This window comes from Corythoichthys intestinalis, chromosome 12 (assembly GCF_030265065.1).
Source record: "Corythoichthys intestinalis isolate RoL2023-P3 chromosome 12, ASM3026506v1, whole genome shotgun sequence".
NCBI lineage: Eukaryota > Metazoa > Chordata > Actinopteri > Syngnathiformes > Syngnathidae > Corythoichthys > Corythoichthys intestinalis.
Window position 1 is genome coordinate 32,436,793 of NC_080406.1, and position 19,799 is coordinate 32,456,591.

At 39.5% G+C, this 19,799-nt stretch overlaps 1 protein-coding gene across 2 annotated transcripts in view; it reads right to left on the minus strand.

Annotated features, from left to right (window-relative positions):
* slc15a2 (solute carrier family 15 member 2) overlaps positions 1-19,799 on the minus strand; it is a 48,858-nt gene that overhangs the window by 1,387 nt on the left and 27,672 nt on the right. For both annotated transcript variants that reach the window (XM_057851752.1, XM_057851753.1), the window contains 14 exons: positions 12,695-12,777; positions 11,632-11,715; positions 10,557-10,646; positions 10,448-10,492; positions 10,243-10,278; positions 9,571-9,659; positions 9,417-9,498; positions 9,213-9,341; positions 8,983-9,147; positions 7,214-7,260; positions 7,039-7,146; positions 5,818-5,917; positions 5,591-5,734; positions 5,416-5,520 (listed from right to left, as the gene is read on the minus strand). In XM_057851752.1, the coding sequence (XP_057707735.1) occupies positions 5,416-5,520; positions 5,591-5,734; positions 5,818-5,917; positions 7,039-7,146; positions 7,214-7,260; positions 8,983-9,147; positions 9,213-9,341; positions 9,417-9,498; positions 9,571-9,659; positions 10,243-10,278; positions 10,448-10,492; positions 10,557-10,646; positions 11,632-11,715; positions 12,695-12,777 (1,307 nt within the window). The remainder of the gene's footprint in view (positions 1-5,415; positions 5,521-5,590; positions 5,735-5,817; positions 5,918-7,038; positions 7,147-7,213; positions 7,261-8,982; positions 9,148-9,212; positions 9,342-9,416; positions 9,499-9,570; positions 9,660-10,242; positions 10,279-10,447; positions 10,493-10,556; positions 10,647-11,631; positions 11,716-12,694; positions 12,778-19,799) is intronic.

Here is a 19,799-nt window from a genome sequence, read left to right on the forward strand (position 1 = left end):
AGAACGGGGAAAATGCGACAGAGAGCAGCAAAATGTCATCATTGTTTTGATCTCTCTACTCCAATATTTTTCCAGGATATTCTTTTTAAGTACCATATTGGCCCGAATATAAGACGGTGTTTTTTGCATTGAAATAAGACTGAAAAAGAGGGGTCGTCTTATATTTGCGGTCTAGACATTATACCCATTCACGACGCTAGATGGCGCCAGATATCAGTGAAGCGATGTTCTGTCATGAGCAGTGTTGTTAATCTTACTGAAAAAAAGTAATTAATTATAGTTACAAATTACTTTCCCCCAAAAAGTAATTGCGTTACTAACTCAATTACCTGAATGTAAGAGTAATTAGTTACTTGGCAAAGTAATTGGTGATAATTACTTTTTTTTTTTTTTTTCAAAAAAAAAAAAAACATTGGCCACACGATGGGAAGTTTTTTGTGAAGGTTTTTGGTACAATTGGCCCGAGCCCAATTCTTTACCCTAATTTACCCTTTAGCCTGAATCAACTGTTAAAAGTTGTTAAAATTGCTCCCATTATTGCATTAGTTCCCTTCTCTCTACTTTCGAAATATGAAAGTTTTAAAACTGTTTCATCATTTAAAGATAGATTCAAGTCAAGATTTTGCCGATTTAGAAGTATTTTAGATTAAAAGTTGCTTAGGTTCGCTAGGAAGGTTCTCTACAACAGAGCCGTCCTAAAAAGTCTACTGCTTTAAGATGGCGGCTGTCTACTAACTCATTTAGTGCCATGTCTGTCATTTTGCATCTAGTTATAACTATGTACAGTACATGTGATATCTACCATGTCTACCATATCTACCATAACATGCGGGCGTAGTTTGTAGGCTATCGGCTACAACATGTATTATTGGAGCTACCTTGCATCGCGTTTGCTCGGCGTCACAACTTTCTTGCTTCCTCCCTACTCCTGCTCTGCTCTGTCATCTCGGTGAGTCCGTTTCCCTCAGACTTTTCGACCAATATAGTAACGCATAGTAACGCATGCCTTTCCGTCCTCAGTAACGGTAACGGCGTTGCCAAGATGAGAAAAGTAATTAATTAGATTACCCACTACTGAAAAAAATAACGCCGTTATATTGTAACGCCGTTATTAACAACACTGTTCATGAGAGATCTCAGCTACTCGCCCCATTCACGACACTAGATGGCGCCAGATATCATTGAAGCGATGTTCTGTCATGACAGATCTCAGCTACTAGTTTAACCAGTTTGCATTATTTTATTGCAATGTTTTTCCTTATTCAGATTTGTTTCAAGACTACTTCTACAGTTAGACTTCGCTTTGATGGTTAATGCAGTTATTGCAATTTTGTTGTTTTATCACAATAGATTGGTTTATTTACATTTAAAAAATCAGAAGCCATTCATTTACGAATGTGATTGCACTTTAGTTTACATATTTAAATGTTCAGATATTAAGATTTGAATGAGGCAAAATAACATGTTTTTTCTCTCAAATATATTGTTATAATCATCTGTTTCGGATGTACTGTAATTATTTTCTGTATAAAAATTTATTTGGTGTTCAAAAAGTCTTTTTTTCAAACTTGAGTCTTGAAAAAGAGGGGCTCGTCTTATAATCAGGGCTGTCTTATATTCGGGCCAATACGGTATTTTTCCCGAATTGCTAAATAAATTATATGGTCTTGACAAATCACAGTCTTGTGCTAAATGGAATATAAAATATGAAAAATGCATTTATTCAGTAAGACAGGGCAAAATTACTGCATAATGATCAAAACTGCAGACTTAAAGTGCCTGTGTCACGAAAAAGCATGTTTATTTCATAATACACGCGGTATTTTATGCCCCTGAATGATATGGGCCGCTTGGATGTGTGTGGAAGCGATCGCTATTTTTATTTAGTTTTTTTAATCCCGCGCCATGAAAATGAGTGACTTCCGGCTTCGGTCTTGCATTGAGGAGGAGGGCGCTGTGACGTGTACGGTAGAAGACGTCCTCTTCACGCTACAGTGTACTGTTGTGTATGAGGACGAAGGATTCAGCTGATTTTGCGGATTAATACATTTATTTTTCACATCACGCCAGCCAAACGGCTGCAGAAAAATCATTTTGTATGAGGGAGAGGCGTATGCGCCTTTTTGGAGTTTCAAAAGCTTCCCATTCACCGTGGATATTTACTGTGGGACCATTGGACTTACGAGGAAGTGAGTAAACATCTTGTTTTGTATTATGTCAAATACGAATACAGCGATTACAAAGTAAACACTACAAACTTCCTTTAAATGAAGGACTACTTACGTTTGATCATTGATAGGCATGTAAAAAGCTCTCCTAATGCTCATTAGCAGCAACACGTTAGCTGCACAACAAATCCAGCCACCCTCCTCCGGGGAACGAACTGTAAATTGCTCTCCGCCGGGCGGTTTGCCGATCCACTAAGACAATCGACAACCGGATCGTCATGTCAAATAATCCAGGATAGTTAGGTGTGATTTTCCACTTCGAAGACTTTGAAACATCACTCGGTTCGGGTTAGCATGTCGGCTAGCTGTCACGGCTTCTGGTTTGTTTACATTCTCCGAAGCCAGGGAAGGGAAATGACATATGTCCGATTTAGGTGTCATAAAATATCGTTCGGGAGTTGCGACAGTAAAGGTGAAGTCGACAGTTTTGACCATTATGGAGTAATTTTGCCATGTCGTCCTGAATAAATGCATTTTTATTATTTCATATTCCATTCAGCACAAGACTTATTTGTCATGAACATGCCATTTATTTAGCAATTGAGGAAAATACTTGGATAAAAAGAATATCCTGTAAAAATATTGACGAGACAGAAACAATGACATTTTGCCGCTCTCTTCGTCGCGTTTTCCTCGTTGTGAATAGTTCCCCCTCGACGGGCTGACTGGTCCTTCTCAAGCCATTTATATAGCTATTGGGGAAAATACTTGGATAAAAAGAATATCCTGTAAAAATATTGAAGTAAAGAGACAGAAACAATGACATTTTGCCGCTCTCTTCGTCGCGTTTTCCTCGTTGTGAATAGTTCCCCCTCGACGGTCTGACTGGTCCTTCTCAAGCCATTTATATAGCTATTGGGGGAAAATACTTGGATAAAAAGAATATCCTGTAAAAAATATTGGAGTAGAGAGACTGAAACAATGACATTTTGCGGCTCTCTTCGTCGCGTTTTCCTCGTTCTGAATAATTCCCCCTCAATGGGCTGAATAGTAAAACCGATGAGCCCAGTCTACCGCTGACGTCATCCATCTGTTGGGGACGATAAAGCCCTATAATGGTAGGCGTGGCTAACCGGCAGATTAAAAGACTAATTTCTCGTCATCTGTGCTTTTCTAAATTGGTGTATATAGTCGAATCGTCTCAAAATATGATTCTAATTCACATAATAATGCCATTTAAGACTTTTTTTCTCGTGTCATATGCTCTTTAAACGTCCCGAATGGTATTTTATGCTACTGGAGTTAATCTGGCTTTTGTCATTTCCTTGCCCGACTTCAGAAACAGAGGAAAGAGTGTAACCAAAACAGGAGGCATGACAGCTAGGCGACATGACAACCCGAAACGAGCGGCTTTTCCAAGTCCTTTCCTCGCCTTTCGAAAACGAAAAATCACACAAAACTACCCCGACTCATGTCACAAACGGTGGTAGGGTTGATTGTCTTCACCGATCGGCCAGCACCCGGCAGCGAGCAAGTTTCGGCTCGTCATTCTGCTGCGGCCCCGGCAGGCAGGCAGTGCCGGTGGCCGGTGTTCTGCCAAATTTTGCACACTTAGAATATTTTGCCCCCAAAGCTTTTGTTGCGGTGAATAAGCCATCTTTTACATTCAGTTGGACTCTCAATGTTATCCAAGGGTGCTAAATAAACAAGTTACATCATAAACATATATGTACAAACGAAAATGGACACAATCAAGAACCGGAAACAAGCGCAAGGCGCTCCCCGAGCCCAGGGCGAGGACAGTGCTCTTTCTGCGGGCACGTGAAGAAGACCAAGGGGTTGGAAGTCTGGACACAATTGAGAACTGGAGAAGGGAGCAGGGCGCTCCCCGAGCCCAAGCCGAGGATAGTGCTCTATCGGCGGGCAGACGAAGAGGACCGGGGAGGATGGAAGTCTGGACATGAAGAGGACCGAGGAGGATGGAAGTCTGAACACAAGCGAGAACCGGAGACGGGAGCGGGGGGCTCCCCGTGCCCAAGCTGAGGCACACGTTTGTCGACCGAGTGGCCTTCTCAGTGGACAGGGAGCATTGTCACCCACAAAATGCAAGCCACCTCCTTATTAAAAAGGTTGTCATGATCCCAGTATTTGACATAACATAAAACACGTAGCTTACTCAGTCATCCATCCAGTGGTTGCTCCATTGTCATACTTGTTTTGCCAATTTTTCATGGTGAACTGGATCTTTAAAAAATCCAAAAAGCCTCACACCACTCTCCCTGGTGTAGCAACAAAAGCTGGCAGCACATTGGGCTGGCACGATGCAAAAAATAAACTAATTAATTAGCAAAATCAGCTGAATCCGCAGTCCTTCTGCATACGATACTAATGGCTGTATTGTGAAGATGGTGAAGTCAGTATGCATCTCGCCTAATGCAATCATGTCCATAAATGGAGTTGTTTTTCACAGAAAACCATTGACGAATTGACGAACAGTTAGTTTTGCCTCAGATAATCATGGACTTCAACTGCCAACAATAATAATTGACTTTTGACTGCCAACCAGCAAGGCTCATGACCTCCTTATCTGTACAGCATATAAGCAACGCCGAGCTCTCTGTTCAGTGTGCATTCCTCTACACAGCTTTTGTTCTGTCATTGAATGCACCCAGAAATTTCTGAAATTTAAAACTGCGCAGTAATGATCTCTTGCCTCCAGTCCTTTATCTATCAATGCAGTCTAGCCGTCTCACCTTAATTGAAAACGAACACGCGGAGGACCTGAAAGACTGCCTCCAACAATGGTTAGTCCGCTGACGTCACATTTGCCTTCTTCCTCAATCCGAGACCGAGATTCAAAAGATTGAATAAATATATCGATCGCTTCCACACACATCCAATTAGTCCATTTTATTCAGGAGCATAAAATACCGCGTGTAATATGAAGTAAACATGCTTTTTGTGTCACAGGCAGTTTAAGGACCCAATCTTACAAAAATAAAATCAAGTTTTTAATAAATATCCTTATATTACGACAATTTTTCTGAAAAAAAAAAAAACACTTGGAATCTTAAGAGTATCACGTTTTGGCAAAAGAGAATAAAGTTCTGTTTTTTTGGAACTGTTTGTGATTAAGTGAGCTTTGCACCATTTTAGAATTGAAATCGGCTCAGTAGTTCTGACAACGAAAAAGGGAGAATCAAACCATATACAAACATATCATCCGTGTGGCTTGAAAAATGAATACCTGTGCTAGCCCAGCGCCCTCTGCCACGATCAGTACAATGACATTCCCGAAGGCGACGGTCAAAAGCCACCCAGCCTGCAGGACCGACTTCATGTTGGAGGGAGCCTGCGGGGAGAATAATTTTTTTAGAGGATCATTTCCTAGTCTTGATAAAAATCTGGAACGCGAGCCAAACCTGCGAATAGGAGAACTCCAGACCGGTGATGGAGAACATGACCTCGCCCACCGTGATTAAGACGTACTGAGGGATCTGCCATGCAATGTGCATGTTGTTGGCGTGGACGTCCTCCATCTTGTGTGCCATTATCTTGTCAGACTCCTGCAATGATGTAAAAAAAAAAACTGAACATCTAAAGAGTCGGAGGAAGACTCCTACTATCCAAGAGCGGCAAGCTTCCTGACCTCCAGTAGGATCACAGTGTATGAGGCTCCAAAGTCTAGGAGACCGAGGTCCAGGTCCGGGCAAGTCTTTGATGCCATGGTGCATCTCACTTGGTTATACCTGATGCAACACATTGAGAAAATATTAAAATATGTTGAACTATAAGTAATTCACATTTGGTAGCAATCAGAAGAAAGTTTTTAAATGATGGATCTCTAGAAATGGTCAGCTCCACAGCCAAATTACAGATTCCCTGTGTTTTTTCATGTATGTCTTTCTGAAAATATTTGGTGGGTTTACTCATAGACCTGTCTTCCTAATTTAATTGTATTCAGGGCTGAATTTTTAAGTAAATTGGTGGGTAGTGTGCAAATGAACCAATTGAACCTAAAATATTCACTAAATACAGAAAGATCAGATTTAAAGAATCTTTCAGGGCATGGCTTCTTGAGACATTTTTATGGGTCTACTTGTGATAGACATGTTTTCCTAATTTAATGTTGCTTCGTTTAAATGGCTTCAGGGGCGGAATATTATGTAATCACCCCAATGAGGCGTAACTCAATCTATTAAAGGTAAAATGGCCACTACATAACAAATTATCAGACTTCCTGTGTGTTTATGTGCATGGCTTGTTGAGACTTTTTTGTGGGTCTACTCGTGATATACATGTCTACCAAATTTTATGTTGCTAAGTCAAATCACCTTTGGTAGCTAAATTTTCATCTACTACTAGGGATGGGACAAAACTGGACCAACTGAATTTATAATGGCTGCTTCAAACTAAAATGGCAAGACTGCATGCGTTTTTTTTGTTTTGTTTTTTTGCTTCTGGTGACTTTGAAATACATAATATTAATAATGCATTGAATTTATATAGCGCTTTTTGGAAACTCTAGGACACTTAACATTGCATTATTCTTTCACTCCGCACTCAATGGTGGTAAGCCACTACTGTAGCCACAACTGCTCTGAGGCAGTCTGACAAGCGAGGCAGCCATTCCGCACCATCGGCCCTTCCGACCACCATCAACCTCTCGTTCTAATACTACTTTTGCAAAGGCAAATAGAGTGAAATATGTCGCTCAAGGATACAACAACAATGGCCACAGGTGAAAGCTGGAATTGAACCTCCGATCCTTCAGATGATAGACGTCTCAAATTTAATGTCTCTAAATGAATCTCGCTTTGAATTATGCTGTCATTTGTGTAAAACAGGAAGTGATTTCACATGCACTCACACTCCGCGCATGATGGTTTTGTTTTGGGAGACGCTGTAACCGGCGCTTGTGTGGAACGTCTCTCGTCCCACGCTGATGTTGGCCGCTTCTGACAAAGTGTTAAGGAACCTGTGGAGATCAAGGTTAACTTAGCTTTGGCTTCTCTCGCATTGTATGCTAAACCTCACATGTTTACCTAAGAAGAGGAGCTCCTTTGTCATTTTTCATAATGTGGTCCTTTACCTAAATTACAAATAGGTAGATTTTAAAACAAAGGTTACATACAGTGCCTTGCAAAAGTATTCGGCCCCCTTGAACCTTGCAACCTTTCGCCACATTTCAGGCTTCAAACATAAAGATATAAAATTTTAATTTTTTGTCAAGAATCAACAACAAGTGGGACACAATCGTGAAGTGGAACAAAACTTATTGGATAATTTAAACTTTTTTAACAAATAAAAAACTGAAAAGTGGGGCGTGCAATATTATTCGGCCCCCTTGCGTTTATACTTTGTAGCGCCACCTTTTGCTCCAATTACAGCTGCAAGTCGCTTGGGGTATGTTTCTATCAGTTTTGCACATCGAGAGACTGACATTCTTGCCCATTCTTCCTTGCAAAACAGCTCGAACTTAGTGAGGTTGGATGGAGAGTGTTTGTGAACAGCAGTCTTCAGCTCTTTCCACAGATTCTCGATTGGATTCAGGTCTGGACTTTGACTTGGCCATTCTAACACCTGGATACGTTTATTTTTGAACCATTCCATTGTAGATTTGGCTTTATGTTTTGGATCATTGTCCTGTTGGAAGATAAATCTCCGTCCCAGTCTCAGGTCTTGTGCAGATACCAACAGGTTTTCTTCCAGAATGTTCCTGTATTTGGCTGCATCCATCTTCCCGTCAATTTTAACCATCTTCCCTGTCCCTGCTGAAGAAAAGCAGGCCCAAACAATGATGCTGCCACCACCATGTTTGACAGTGGGGATGGTGTGTTCAGGGTGATGAGCTGTGTTGCTTTTACACCCAACATATCGTTTTGCATTGTGACCAAAAAGTTCGATTTTGGTTTCATCCGACCAGAGCACCTTCTTCCACATGTCTGGTGTGTCTCCCAAGTGGCTTGTGGCAAACTTTAAACGAGACTTTTTATGGATATCTTTGAGAAATGGCTTTCTTCTTGCCACTCTTCCATAAAGGCCAGATTTGTGCAGTGTACGACTGATTGTTGTCCTATGGACAGACTCTCCCACCTCAGCTGTAGATCTCTGCAGTTCATCCAGAGTGATCATGGGCCTCTTGCCTGCATCTCTGATCAGTTTTCTCCTTGTTTGAGAAGAAAGTTTGGAAGGACGGCCGGGTCTTGGTAGATTTGCAGTGGTCTGATGCTCCTTCCATTTCAATATGATGGCTTGCACAGTGCTCGTTGAGATGTTTAAAGCTTGGGAAATCTTTTTGTATCCAAATCCGGCTTTAAACTTCTCCACAACAGTATCTCGGACCTGCCTGGTGTGTTCCTTGGTTTTCATAATGCTCTCTGCACTTTAAACAGAACCCTGAGACTATCACAGAGCAGGTGCATTTATACGGAGACTTGATTACACACAGGTGGATTCTATTTATCATCATCGGTCATTTAGGACAACATTGGATCATTCAGAGATCCTCACTGAACTTCTGGAGTGAGTTTGCTGCACTAAAAGTAAAGGGGCCGAATAATATTGCACGCCCCACTTTTCAGTTTTTTATTTGTTAAAAAAGTTTAAATTATCCAATAAATGTTGTTCCACTTCACGATTGTGTCCCACTTGTTGTTGATTCTTGACAAAAAAATTAAATTTCATATCTTTATGTTTGAAGCCTGAAATGTGGCGAAAGGTTGCAAGATTCAAGGGGGCCGAATACTTTTGCAAGGCACTGTAACAGTACATTTTTATTTTTGGAAAAAACATTTTTCCAAAGGTCACTCACCATTTTGCAGCCTATTCCAGCATTGGTAGGATGCAAGATAAGACTGTACGCCTTGTGCTGGGCAAAAGTGACGTTGCAGCGAGAGGCGGCGCCTTTGTAGTGGACCTCCAAACTCATGTTGATGCTCGGCGCTCCCAGTGGAAGCGTCAGGTACTCCTGGGGGTCCTGACAACCATGCTCACGTTCCATATTCTTTCTTCATGTGACAAACATTTTGTTTTTTTTTTTACCTGGAGATAGGGGAGAGAGTCTGGAAAAGGGTCGCCGCCTTGGGGGAACTGGAGACGGACGTCACCCGGCGCCAAGTTGTACACCTGGAGCAGACAATTGCCCGCCGCTGGCTCCTCCACCACAGTTCTCTAAAACATTCAACATGACATTTTAATTTCCTTCCTCTGATTGGTTGGTCTGTACAACCTTTGTTGCTAACGTACCACCACTTGAATTTCCACCAAGGCGGCGGCAGCAAACGCCAATGCTGCAAAAACCATCCCAGTGGCCATTTTCCTCAGCGGCCTACAGAAATTGGTAGGTGAAAAAGTCTTATCACTTAATTTCCTAGTGATAAAAGTGGTGGTGCAAACTCACGTGATTTTGATTCTGCAGAGGGAGACCAGCGGGTATATGAGGAGGTCGAACACGGGTACAAACACCAGAATCAGCAGTGCATTTAATGTCTATTGTGGGAGAAAAAAATGGCACAAAATTCAGTAATATTTCACAATGGCAACAAAATCAGCCCCAAATTCATGTTTCGGTTAGCAACATAAATTTGGTGGACATGTTTGTCATGGTAGACATAAAAATTTTCAATAACCATGCCTTGAAAGACCCAGGAAGTCAGCCATTTTAATTTGAAGAAGCCAGTTTAGGATGGATTAGCTCAGATTTGACGTCCGGATTGATTAAAAATATGCAGCCCCTGAATTAGGTTTCAGGTAGCAACATGAAATTTGGTGGACATGTTTATGAAGAGTAGACCTACAAAAAAGTCTCAGAAACCATGTCTTAGAAGACACAAGATATCTGCCATTTTGGTTTTACTCTATTACTTTAGGAAGGATTTTTTAAGACGTGACTCACAGATTTCTTTAAAAATTCAGCCTCTATCAGTTAAATTGAAACCACTCTCAGCAAAGGTTGAACATTTTTGTTGAAGATTTCTAACGTTAATGTTTGTTTCTAAGAACATTGTATGAAACAATGCAGCAACTCATTGTAGTACCACTTTCTTCCACAGAAGCGTGAATGAATACATACCTGCATTTGATCAGGTTTGATGGAAAAGGCTTCCCCCTGTAATGGAACGCAAAGACAACCAATAAACCATTAAAATTTAACCTGAAAAATCTATCAGGAAGTTCATCGAGCGAGACATTGACATGCGGATGAGCCATTCTAGTCGTAAAAAAGTTACAACAGACAATGATTACATGAAATATGACCAGAAGAAACCCCAACTTACAAAAGCCATGTCCATTCTTGTGGCCTGCAATGTCCAGCGAGAACCCTGGAATACAACAATGCACTGTTAGCAATGTTAGCTTCACTCAGGCCATGTTAGGTTCCGGGACCTGCTGATCGAAGAGAGCCCAGAACATCGGCAATGGAATGTAGAGCACCAGGACCCGCAGAACCATTTTGATTTCTGTGATCAGATGTTTCTGTTGACACAATTAAAACAAAATGTATATTTTGTGCATCCGCTCAAACAGTAGTCTTGACTCGCATTGTAATTTCTCTGGAAATGGTAAAATGTATGTATTGTTCAGGGCATGCATGCTTTTAGTCGAATGTCCTCACCTAAGAACATGATTATGGGAATGCTGAAATACACTTTAAAAAAATTTTAAAAATCCGACTGTAAAGATAAATTTCACGTTTAAACCTGAAATGGATACATTTAAAGTATTAACGTGATGGGCTTGCTTGCGCATCCTTTTTGTGGTTTATAAAGTGGGTAGTTATGTAACAATGGTGCAGTTGGGGCAGCCGTGGTGTAGTTGGCTTAAGTTATCCTGGGACTGAAGGGTCAGCGGTTCGATTCCCGGCTATGACTGACCACTGTTGAAGTGTCCTTGGACAAGGAACTGAACCCTAATTTTCCCCCAATGGGCAGCACCATTGGTGGGTAAATGTGTGCTAATGTAAAGCGCTTTGGGCATTGTAACAATGTAGATACAGTAAGTACTCTCCATTTACCATCTTCTGATTTGTTTTGATTTTCTGTTAAACTTTAACAGTAAAACATGAAATTCTTAAGTTAAAATGTCAAATTTATCATGTTAATGTATGAAACGCATCAAAATAAATAAACAATGAAATCTTATGTTATAAAAAGTGAAATAGTCATGATATTAAATTTGGTCGAATTCATTACATTAAAATAGTAAATATTTCATATAGAACTATAATGTGAAATTGATCACGTAACAATATGTTAAACTTTTTCTGGTGTGGCAGCAATTTTGTAGTATGTATTTTATTTCTTTTAAAGAAATACATGAATCCAAATACAATCTTTTTATTTTTTTACATGTACAGAAGAGATACTTTGAACTTTTTAAAGTGATTTATTTTCCAACATTCCCAATTTTGGCGTGGGTATTTGCGGCTTTCAAGCAATTGATTAGTCAGAAGAGGTCATACCGGATACTTGTCCTCGGCCCAGTCTAGCCAGTGTCTCCTGCTGGACTCGTACTTGGACCTCCTCCACCTGTTCTTAACGGCAAACTGCACACGTACAAAAACACACGCACAAAAACAGTGTTGTTTACATCAACAATGACGATAATGAAAATATTTCGTCAACAAACAATTTTTTCATGACGACGATGAGACGATAATGAGCTAAAAACGCGTTTTTGGAGACTAAAACTAATGCCAGTTTTTGTCTGACGAGATGAGAATAAAACGAAAATGCGCAATGGTTTCTGTCACAGGTTCACAATGTGTGACATTTTAGTGTAGTTAGCCTGCATCGTAGTAGTGTCTGCTTGTGTCACTCTTGTGACGTGCTGCACCCCCCCACCACCACTCACTGGTGCAGTGTCCTCCAGTCTCAAGGCTTTCACACCCGGTAGGATTTGTTTTCTTATCTTGGCCAGAGAGAATATGCAATGTTGCTTTAGTCTTTAAAGGTCTGTGCTGAGTGATCATCGTACACTAAATGTAACTCGTAGCATTAGCATAGCGTTCGCGTTAGCATTAGGCTAATGCTAACGGCTAGCGTCATCTTAAACTCTCGGACAACTTTTTACATACAGTTTGTAGCGTCCAGGTGGGAATAATTAATTGAAAATAATGCACCGTTTTCCTGCTGAGTGTGTATTATCACTATGTTGGCGTTGTCCTTTTAGACGCTACAATATGTGCTTGTCTGTCAATGTTCATCCATATTAGTTGGAAACACTTATTTTTTTTATTTAATCTATTTTGGGAGTAAAATTTTTTAATCATGCAGACGAAATTTTTTTTTGTAAACACCGACTAAAACTAGACAAAACTAGTCTTGAGTTTTAGACAACAAAAAATAGACGAAGACAAACACATTTTGAGATGAGTAAAATATGACTAAGACCACTAAGTATTATCGTCCAAAAGACTAAGAGGAAAATTAAAAGGGCTGCCAAAAACAACACTGCACACAAAAATCAATCGCCTTGTCAACAAAGACCAAAAAAACCGACAAAGACTGATTCGGTTGACTTACGCCGATGCAGTTGCAGACCTCCACCAAGATGTTGCCCTCTGGAGGATTTCGCCGGTACAGGCCACTGCCTGCTACAAATACAGCTGTGCCACAACAACACAAACATACATAAGAGAAACAGATATGGCTAGATAATACAACAAATACACACAGGGATATATTCTTTATCCTCTGCATATAATGGCCAGTATTACTACAGGTAATATAATGCCTTTAATGCTGTCTTCACATGCTCTGGGAAAGATGATCCTTCACACTTGCTAGTTGGTCATTACGAATGCGCCCTGTTCATGTGTTTTTGTTGTCGTAGTAAAAAAAAAAAACATGACAGACATGACGTCTTCATTTGTTGTATGTCAGTATACAATCATTGCACTGTAAACAAGTACGTTTATGTGAGTGTTCCACTCAGACAGCCAACCAAGTGCTACCCTGTGTCCCTTTCACGATGTAGTAATAATTAATAAATGATCGAAAACACTTTCCGTAATTTTCGCACTATAAGGCGCACCTGACTATAAGCCGCCACCAGACAAATTTGACACGAAAACGACATTTGTTCATAGGTAAGCAGCACTGGACTATAAGCTTAAGCTGTCCTCACTGTATTATGTGATATTTACATCAAAAGATATTAACCGCTGGTAACACTTTATGTGACAGCGGCATCATACGACTGTCATAAAACCAAATGAACCACCATGAAGCTTTGAACCAATTGGCCTGGGGGACACAGTCAAACCCTGCTGCCACCTGCTGTCAACACTTGTTGTACAACATGCCTTCTAGCATGCATTGCAGCGCTACAGATGTAAATAACAATCAAAATTTATGTTCTGTGCTAATTATTTTTTCAGTTACTGTTCCAATTGTTTCATTAATTGCTAGTTATGGTATTTGGTAACACGTTATTTGACAGTGGCGCCATAAGACTGTCATTAGGCAATCATAATTATGACATGGCACTGTCTTTAGAAGAAAAACAAATTCTACTAAAGTGTCATAAACGGATTTTAAGGGGGGCCAGGCCCCCCTGGTGGGTGAAAAGTGTCATTGCATGTAATTCACTTTCCTATATATATAAAAGTTGTAAAGCAATAAAACTGCAACAAAAATAGGTGAAATGAACAAAAAAAAAATTATAATGGGTCAAAATTATTTTTCCAACAGCTCATGCGATTAGCAACGTAAATGGTCATTTGCTTTGCATATAGTTTTCAAAAAAAAAAAATTAGTGGAGGGCAATTTTATTTTTCAAATGATTTTTTTCTTTGATTGAATATATATATATATATATATATATATATATATATATATATATATACATATATATACAGTGCCTTGCAAAAGTATTCGGCCCCCTTGAATCTTGCAACCTTTCGCCACATTTCAGGCTTCAAACATAAAGATATGACATTTAATTTTTTTGTCAAGAATCAACAACAAGTGGGACACAATCGTGAAGTGGAACAACATTTATTGGATAATTTAAACTTTTTTAACAAATAAAAAACTGAAAAGTGGGGCGTGCAATATTATTCGGCCCCTTTACTTTCAGTGCAGCAAACTCACTCCAGAAATTCAGTGAGGATCTCTGAATGATCCAATGTTGTCCTAAATGACCGATGATGATAAATAGAATCCACCGGTGTGTAATCAAGTCTCCGTATAAATGTACCTGCTCTGTGATAGTCTCAGGGTTCTGTTTAGAGTGCAGAGAGCATTATGAAAACCAAGGAACACACCAGGCAGGTCCGAGATACTGTTGTGGAGAAGTTTAAAGCCGGATTTGGATACAAAAAGATTTCCCAAGCTTTAAACATCTCAAGGAGCACTGTGCAAGCCATCATATTGAAATGGAAGGAGCTTCAGACCACTGCAAATCTACCAAGACCCGGCTGTCCTTCCAAACTTTCTTCTCAAACAAGGAGAAAACTGATCAGAGATGCAGCCAAGAGGCCCATGATCACTCTGGATGAACTGCAGAGATCTACAGCTGAGGTGGGAGAGTCTGTCCATAGGACAACAATCAGTCGTACACTGCACAAATCTGGCCTTTATGGAAGACTGGCAAGAAGAAAGCCATTTCTCAAAGATATCCATAAAAAGTCTCGTTTAAAGGTTGCCTCAAGCCACCTGGGAGACACACCAAACATGTGGAAGAAGGTGCTCTGGTCAGATGAAACCAAAATTGAACTTTTTGGCCACAATGCAAAACGATATGTTTGGCGTAAAAGCAACACAGCTCATCACCCTGAACACACCATCCCCACTGTCAAATATGGTGGTGGCAGCATCATGGTTTGGGCCTGCTTTTCTTCAGCAGGGACAGGGAAGATGGTTAAAATTGACGGGAAGATGGATGCAGCCAAATACAGGAACATTCTGGAAGAAAACCTGTTGGGATCTGCACAAGACCTGAGACTGGGACGGAGATTTATCTTCAAACAGGACAATGATCCAAAACATAAAGCCAAATCTACAATGGAATGGTTCAAAAATAAACGTATCCAGGTGTTAGAATGGCCAAGTCAAAGTCCAGACCTGAATCCAATCGAGAATCTGTGGAAAGAGCTGAAGACTGCTGTTCACGAACACTCTCCATCCAACCTCACTGAGCTCGAGCTGTTTTGCAAGGAAGAATGGGCAAGAATGTCAGTCTCTCGATGTGCAAAACTGATAGAAACATACCCCAAGCGACTTGCAGCTGTAATTGGAGCAAAAGGTGGCGCTACAAAGTATTAACGCAAGGGGGGCCGAATAATATTGCACGCCCCACTTTTCAGTTTTTTATTTGTTAAAAAAGTTTAAATTATCCAATAAATGTTGTTCCACTTCACGAGTGTGTCCCACTTGTTGTTGATTCTTGACAAAAAATTAAAATTTTATATCTTTATGTTTGAAGCCTGAAATGTGGCGAAAGGTTGCAAGGTTCAAGGGGGCCGAATACTTTTGCAAGGCACTGTATATATATATATATATATATATATATATATATATATATATTTTTTTTTTTTTTTTTTTGGATTGAAGCGACACAAACGTCCTACCCATAATATGGCCCAAACAAAAAAAGGATTGCTTCAATCAAAGAAAACTTTTTCAATGAAAAATTAAGTGTTCAAATGCAAAATTTTCAATCTCAAATATTTTTTCGCATTCAAAAACTTTTTCCATGATTGCAATTGTTCTTTTTTTTGATTGATTTTTATTTTTGAATTTTTTTTTTTTTGAAGCAATTTATCTATTTTTTGATTGAATAACAAAGACAAAAATGACCTAGCCAAAATGTGGCCCAAACACAAATCAACATTACTTCAATCAACACCCCCCCCAAAAAAATCAAAGAAAAATAGCTTTCACATGCATTTTTTGAGTTTTAAATTTATTTTTGCATTCAAACACTTTTTTTTTTGATTGAAGTGACTTTTTTGATTGAAAATATATATTTTGATTGAAGCAACTTTTTTTGATTGAAAAATAGAGACACAAATCTACCTCCATATAGCTCCGCCCAGGGGATACAATTTTTGACTGGGGTAACTACATTGGCACGACACCAGCCGGCGTACCATATTCAATGGATGATGATCTTGGCAAAAAGTATTGCCTAAGCAGCCTAATTTAGAATTCCCCTCAAGAATGATGGGAAACAAAAAAAAACACTCAATGTCAATTTATTATTATAAATATTCTATAAAGTTTAACTTTCTTGCTGACACTGAGTTTCGGGGTCATTAACATGTTGTGCCCACCCTGCCCCAAAAGTCAAACTCCGCCTATGTAAAGTGTTACCTATTAACCCAAAAAAATCAACAAATAAGCCACACTGGACTATAAGCCGCAGGATTCAAAATGAAGGAAAAAAGTAGTACGAAAATTACAGTAGTTAAAAAATAAAGTTTTATGAATGTGTACACCACACTGGCAGCAAAAAACGCGCAAATAGACGATAAATCTTTGTTTAAAAAAAAAAAATTACCATTCACAGCTTCTGGTAAGAGGTACTGCAACATGCAGTGCAGGACCACAAGGTTCATTTATAGTTTTGTCCCTGTGCCCATTAGACTGTTAAACAGCAAATCCCTCACATTGCACATTGTACAAGTCTTTTTCTCTGCATTTCTGCGTAGCATTCAGACAGTTTCCATTATTTACCTATTTTGTATATTGAAATATTACCTCCTCCTGGCTTGCTCGTTTTACATATACCTATTCCATTGATGTAGATTACCGGTACTCCAATTCCCAGATTCTTTATTCACATTTTAATATTTTATTCATATTTTTATCATAGTTTATTTTATTCTCCACATTATGCAGGTCAAATAAAACAACTCTCTGTTCTGTATTCACTTGTGCATATCAGAAAGACAAACAAAGTCTGTCTATTTTTCTTTCGCAAGGAAAAGGGTGTCCCATCTCGGAAACTCGGGTGTCATAATAAAATCCCAGTTCTCCAGTGGAAATACGACTTGAAGGGGCGTTCACTTGCAATTTTCGACGTGGTATTTACCATAATCACGACACTACATGAAGGAATCATAACTTCATGTAGAGTAGATCATTTAAGCTGTTGCGTGTCCTTGTGTTTTAATGTTATTTTAGTAGTTTGGCTGTAATGCCACCAGGATGGTAATTACAATTTTATGATAACAATGAGGACGTTGATGGTAATGATCTACTCCGAGTGCATGCCAGAAGTGTTTTATTGTATCACAGTTTTTGTGAGAATTGTTTAACATATTTGCTTCCATTGACAGCGATAGACATTCACTCCATTTGGACGGGGGTGGCTGCCAACCCTCCCGGTCCAAACGCACTGAACGTCTATCGCCAAGCACGCACCCGCATGTTTTGAAGCAAGTGCTTTCTTTGTGGTCTTTTGTTTAGACTGCAAGCGGCGAGCCGTGCAAAGAAAGGCAGCGCTGTCGAAACCGCTGAGGATCAGCCGCTCAGTGAAAAACCAGCACACAGAAATGTAGCTACGCAAAATTAATTTATTTTTAAAGTTGTTTTTAATTTTCTTGTGCAGTGGGAGTAAGATCAGGGGTGAAAGTGGGCCGATACGCCGTTTCGGCAAGAAGTTCGATGCCGGAACGGTGCTTTATATCCTGAAAATATGACGGCAACTGTCAAAACCCCATGCTAAAAACAACCTGCCTGGCTGCCACACAGGCATCTCCAAGAGGAAAACTATCTACTAACAGTCAGATTTACATATAAAAGTGTTAACAACAAGCATAATGAAGTGCTTGTGTAGCTTCATCCATTTCCAATGATATTTATTATTTATTTATTCCACGGACAGCATGGAGTTCTCCCAGGATGTGTCCGATGTGTCAATCGATCAGCTCTTTAAGAGAACGGAAAGAGTTTTTTATTTTATTTTATTTTTTCTGATGTGGAGGTTCAGAACATCATGTGTCTGTAAATAGGTCATGGATATTTACCTCATAACTATCGCTAATTTGTATTTCTTTTGTTATTGTAGCATTTCCCCCAATATTTTAGATGATAAATAATCGATCCAAACAAAGAAAAATTGGGGGGAAAAAACGTTTAAAAGTGTCAATACTTGAAAAAGAAAATCTCGAGCAACCGTTGTTATATTACCGTGTTTCACCCATACAATCCCCAAAACGTCTGTGGCCATTCACAGCTGTGTCTTGACACTCGGTGAGACATGCTACACAGAGTTTGTGGATCAAAACAAGGTAAGTATGAGATAATATCTCGTTAAAATTAGGGTTGTTCCGATCATGTTTTTTTGCTCCCGATCCAATCCCGATCGTTTTAGTTTGAGTATCTGCCGATCTCGATATTTCCCGATCCGATTGCTTTTTTTTCTTCTCCCGATTCAATTCCAATCATTCCCGGTAATTTTTCCCGATCATGTACATTTTGGCAATGCACTGAGAAAAAAATGAATAAACTCGGACGAATATATACATTCAACATACAGTACATTCATTCATTCATTCATTTTCCATGCCGCTTATTCCTCACGAGGTGTATTTGTTTATTATGACAATAAATCCTCAAGATGGAATTTACATTATTAACATTCTTTCTGTGAGAGGGATCCACGGATAGAAAGACTTGTGACTGTATATTGTGACTAAATATTGCCATCTAGTGTATTTGTTGAGCTTTCAGTAAATGATACTGCAGCCATGCCCCAATGCATGATGGGAAGTGGAACCATGATGGGAAGTAAAACCATGACTGTGCGTCGTGCTACCAATGGATATATCTTCTCTGCTTTGGGAAATAACTTAAGGTGTTAAGACAAAGATCAATTCTCACCTTGCTTCCCATGATATTTCTAATAATAGAGAGAGGGATTGCAAGGTTTTAGCCAATTGAAGAAAGGCTCCAAAGGCTGCCAAAATTCACTCTACTCATGTTGCCCTGCCATTTATCTCTCTATGTAGGTAAAACGGCATCATTACAGATTGAGCGCGACAGTGAGTGAGAGGGTCGTGCAGCGCATATATTAATAGTGTTAAATATTTTAACGTGACACATTTTTTAATAAAATAATTGCCGCCGTTATCGGGATATTTTTGATAACCCTACCTTAAACCTAAATTAAAGACTCTGGATGAGTGTAACATATTATGTCTGTAACATGAAATACAATTAGAAAACAATTTAATTAAAAAAAATATATATTAGGGCTGTCAAAATTATCGCGTTAACGGACGTTAATTAATTTTTAAAATTAATCACGCTAAAATATTTGACGCAATTAACGCACCCGCTGGCATATTGCCTCAAACATTACAATGACGCCGTTTATGGACATTATGAGTGAAGAGAATGCTACCGGCCGCTTGGGGGCAGCGCCGTTCCATACTCATGTTATGTCTTCTAAACGTGGGAGAATTAGTAGTTGTGAGACGTTTATGCTGTATTCACAATGCAATGCAAATTGCTATTTGTGCTCCACACATATTTCGGTAAGTTTTCTTTCTTTTAGTGGCAATTATGTGTCTCTTGTTTTATTTTGGGTAAGATATGTACAGATACAGTGGGGAGAACAAGTATTTGATACACTGCCAATGGGTTTTGGCAGTGTATCAAATACTTGTTCTCCCCA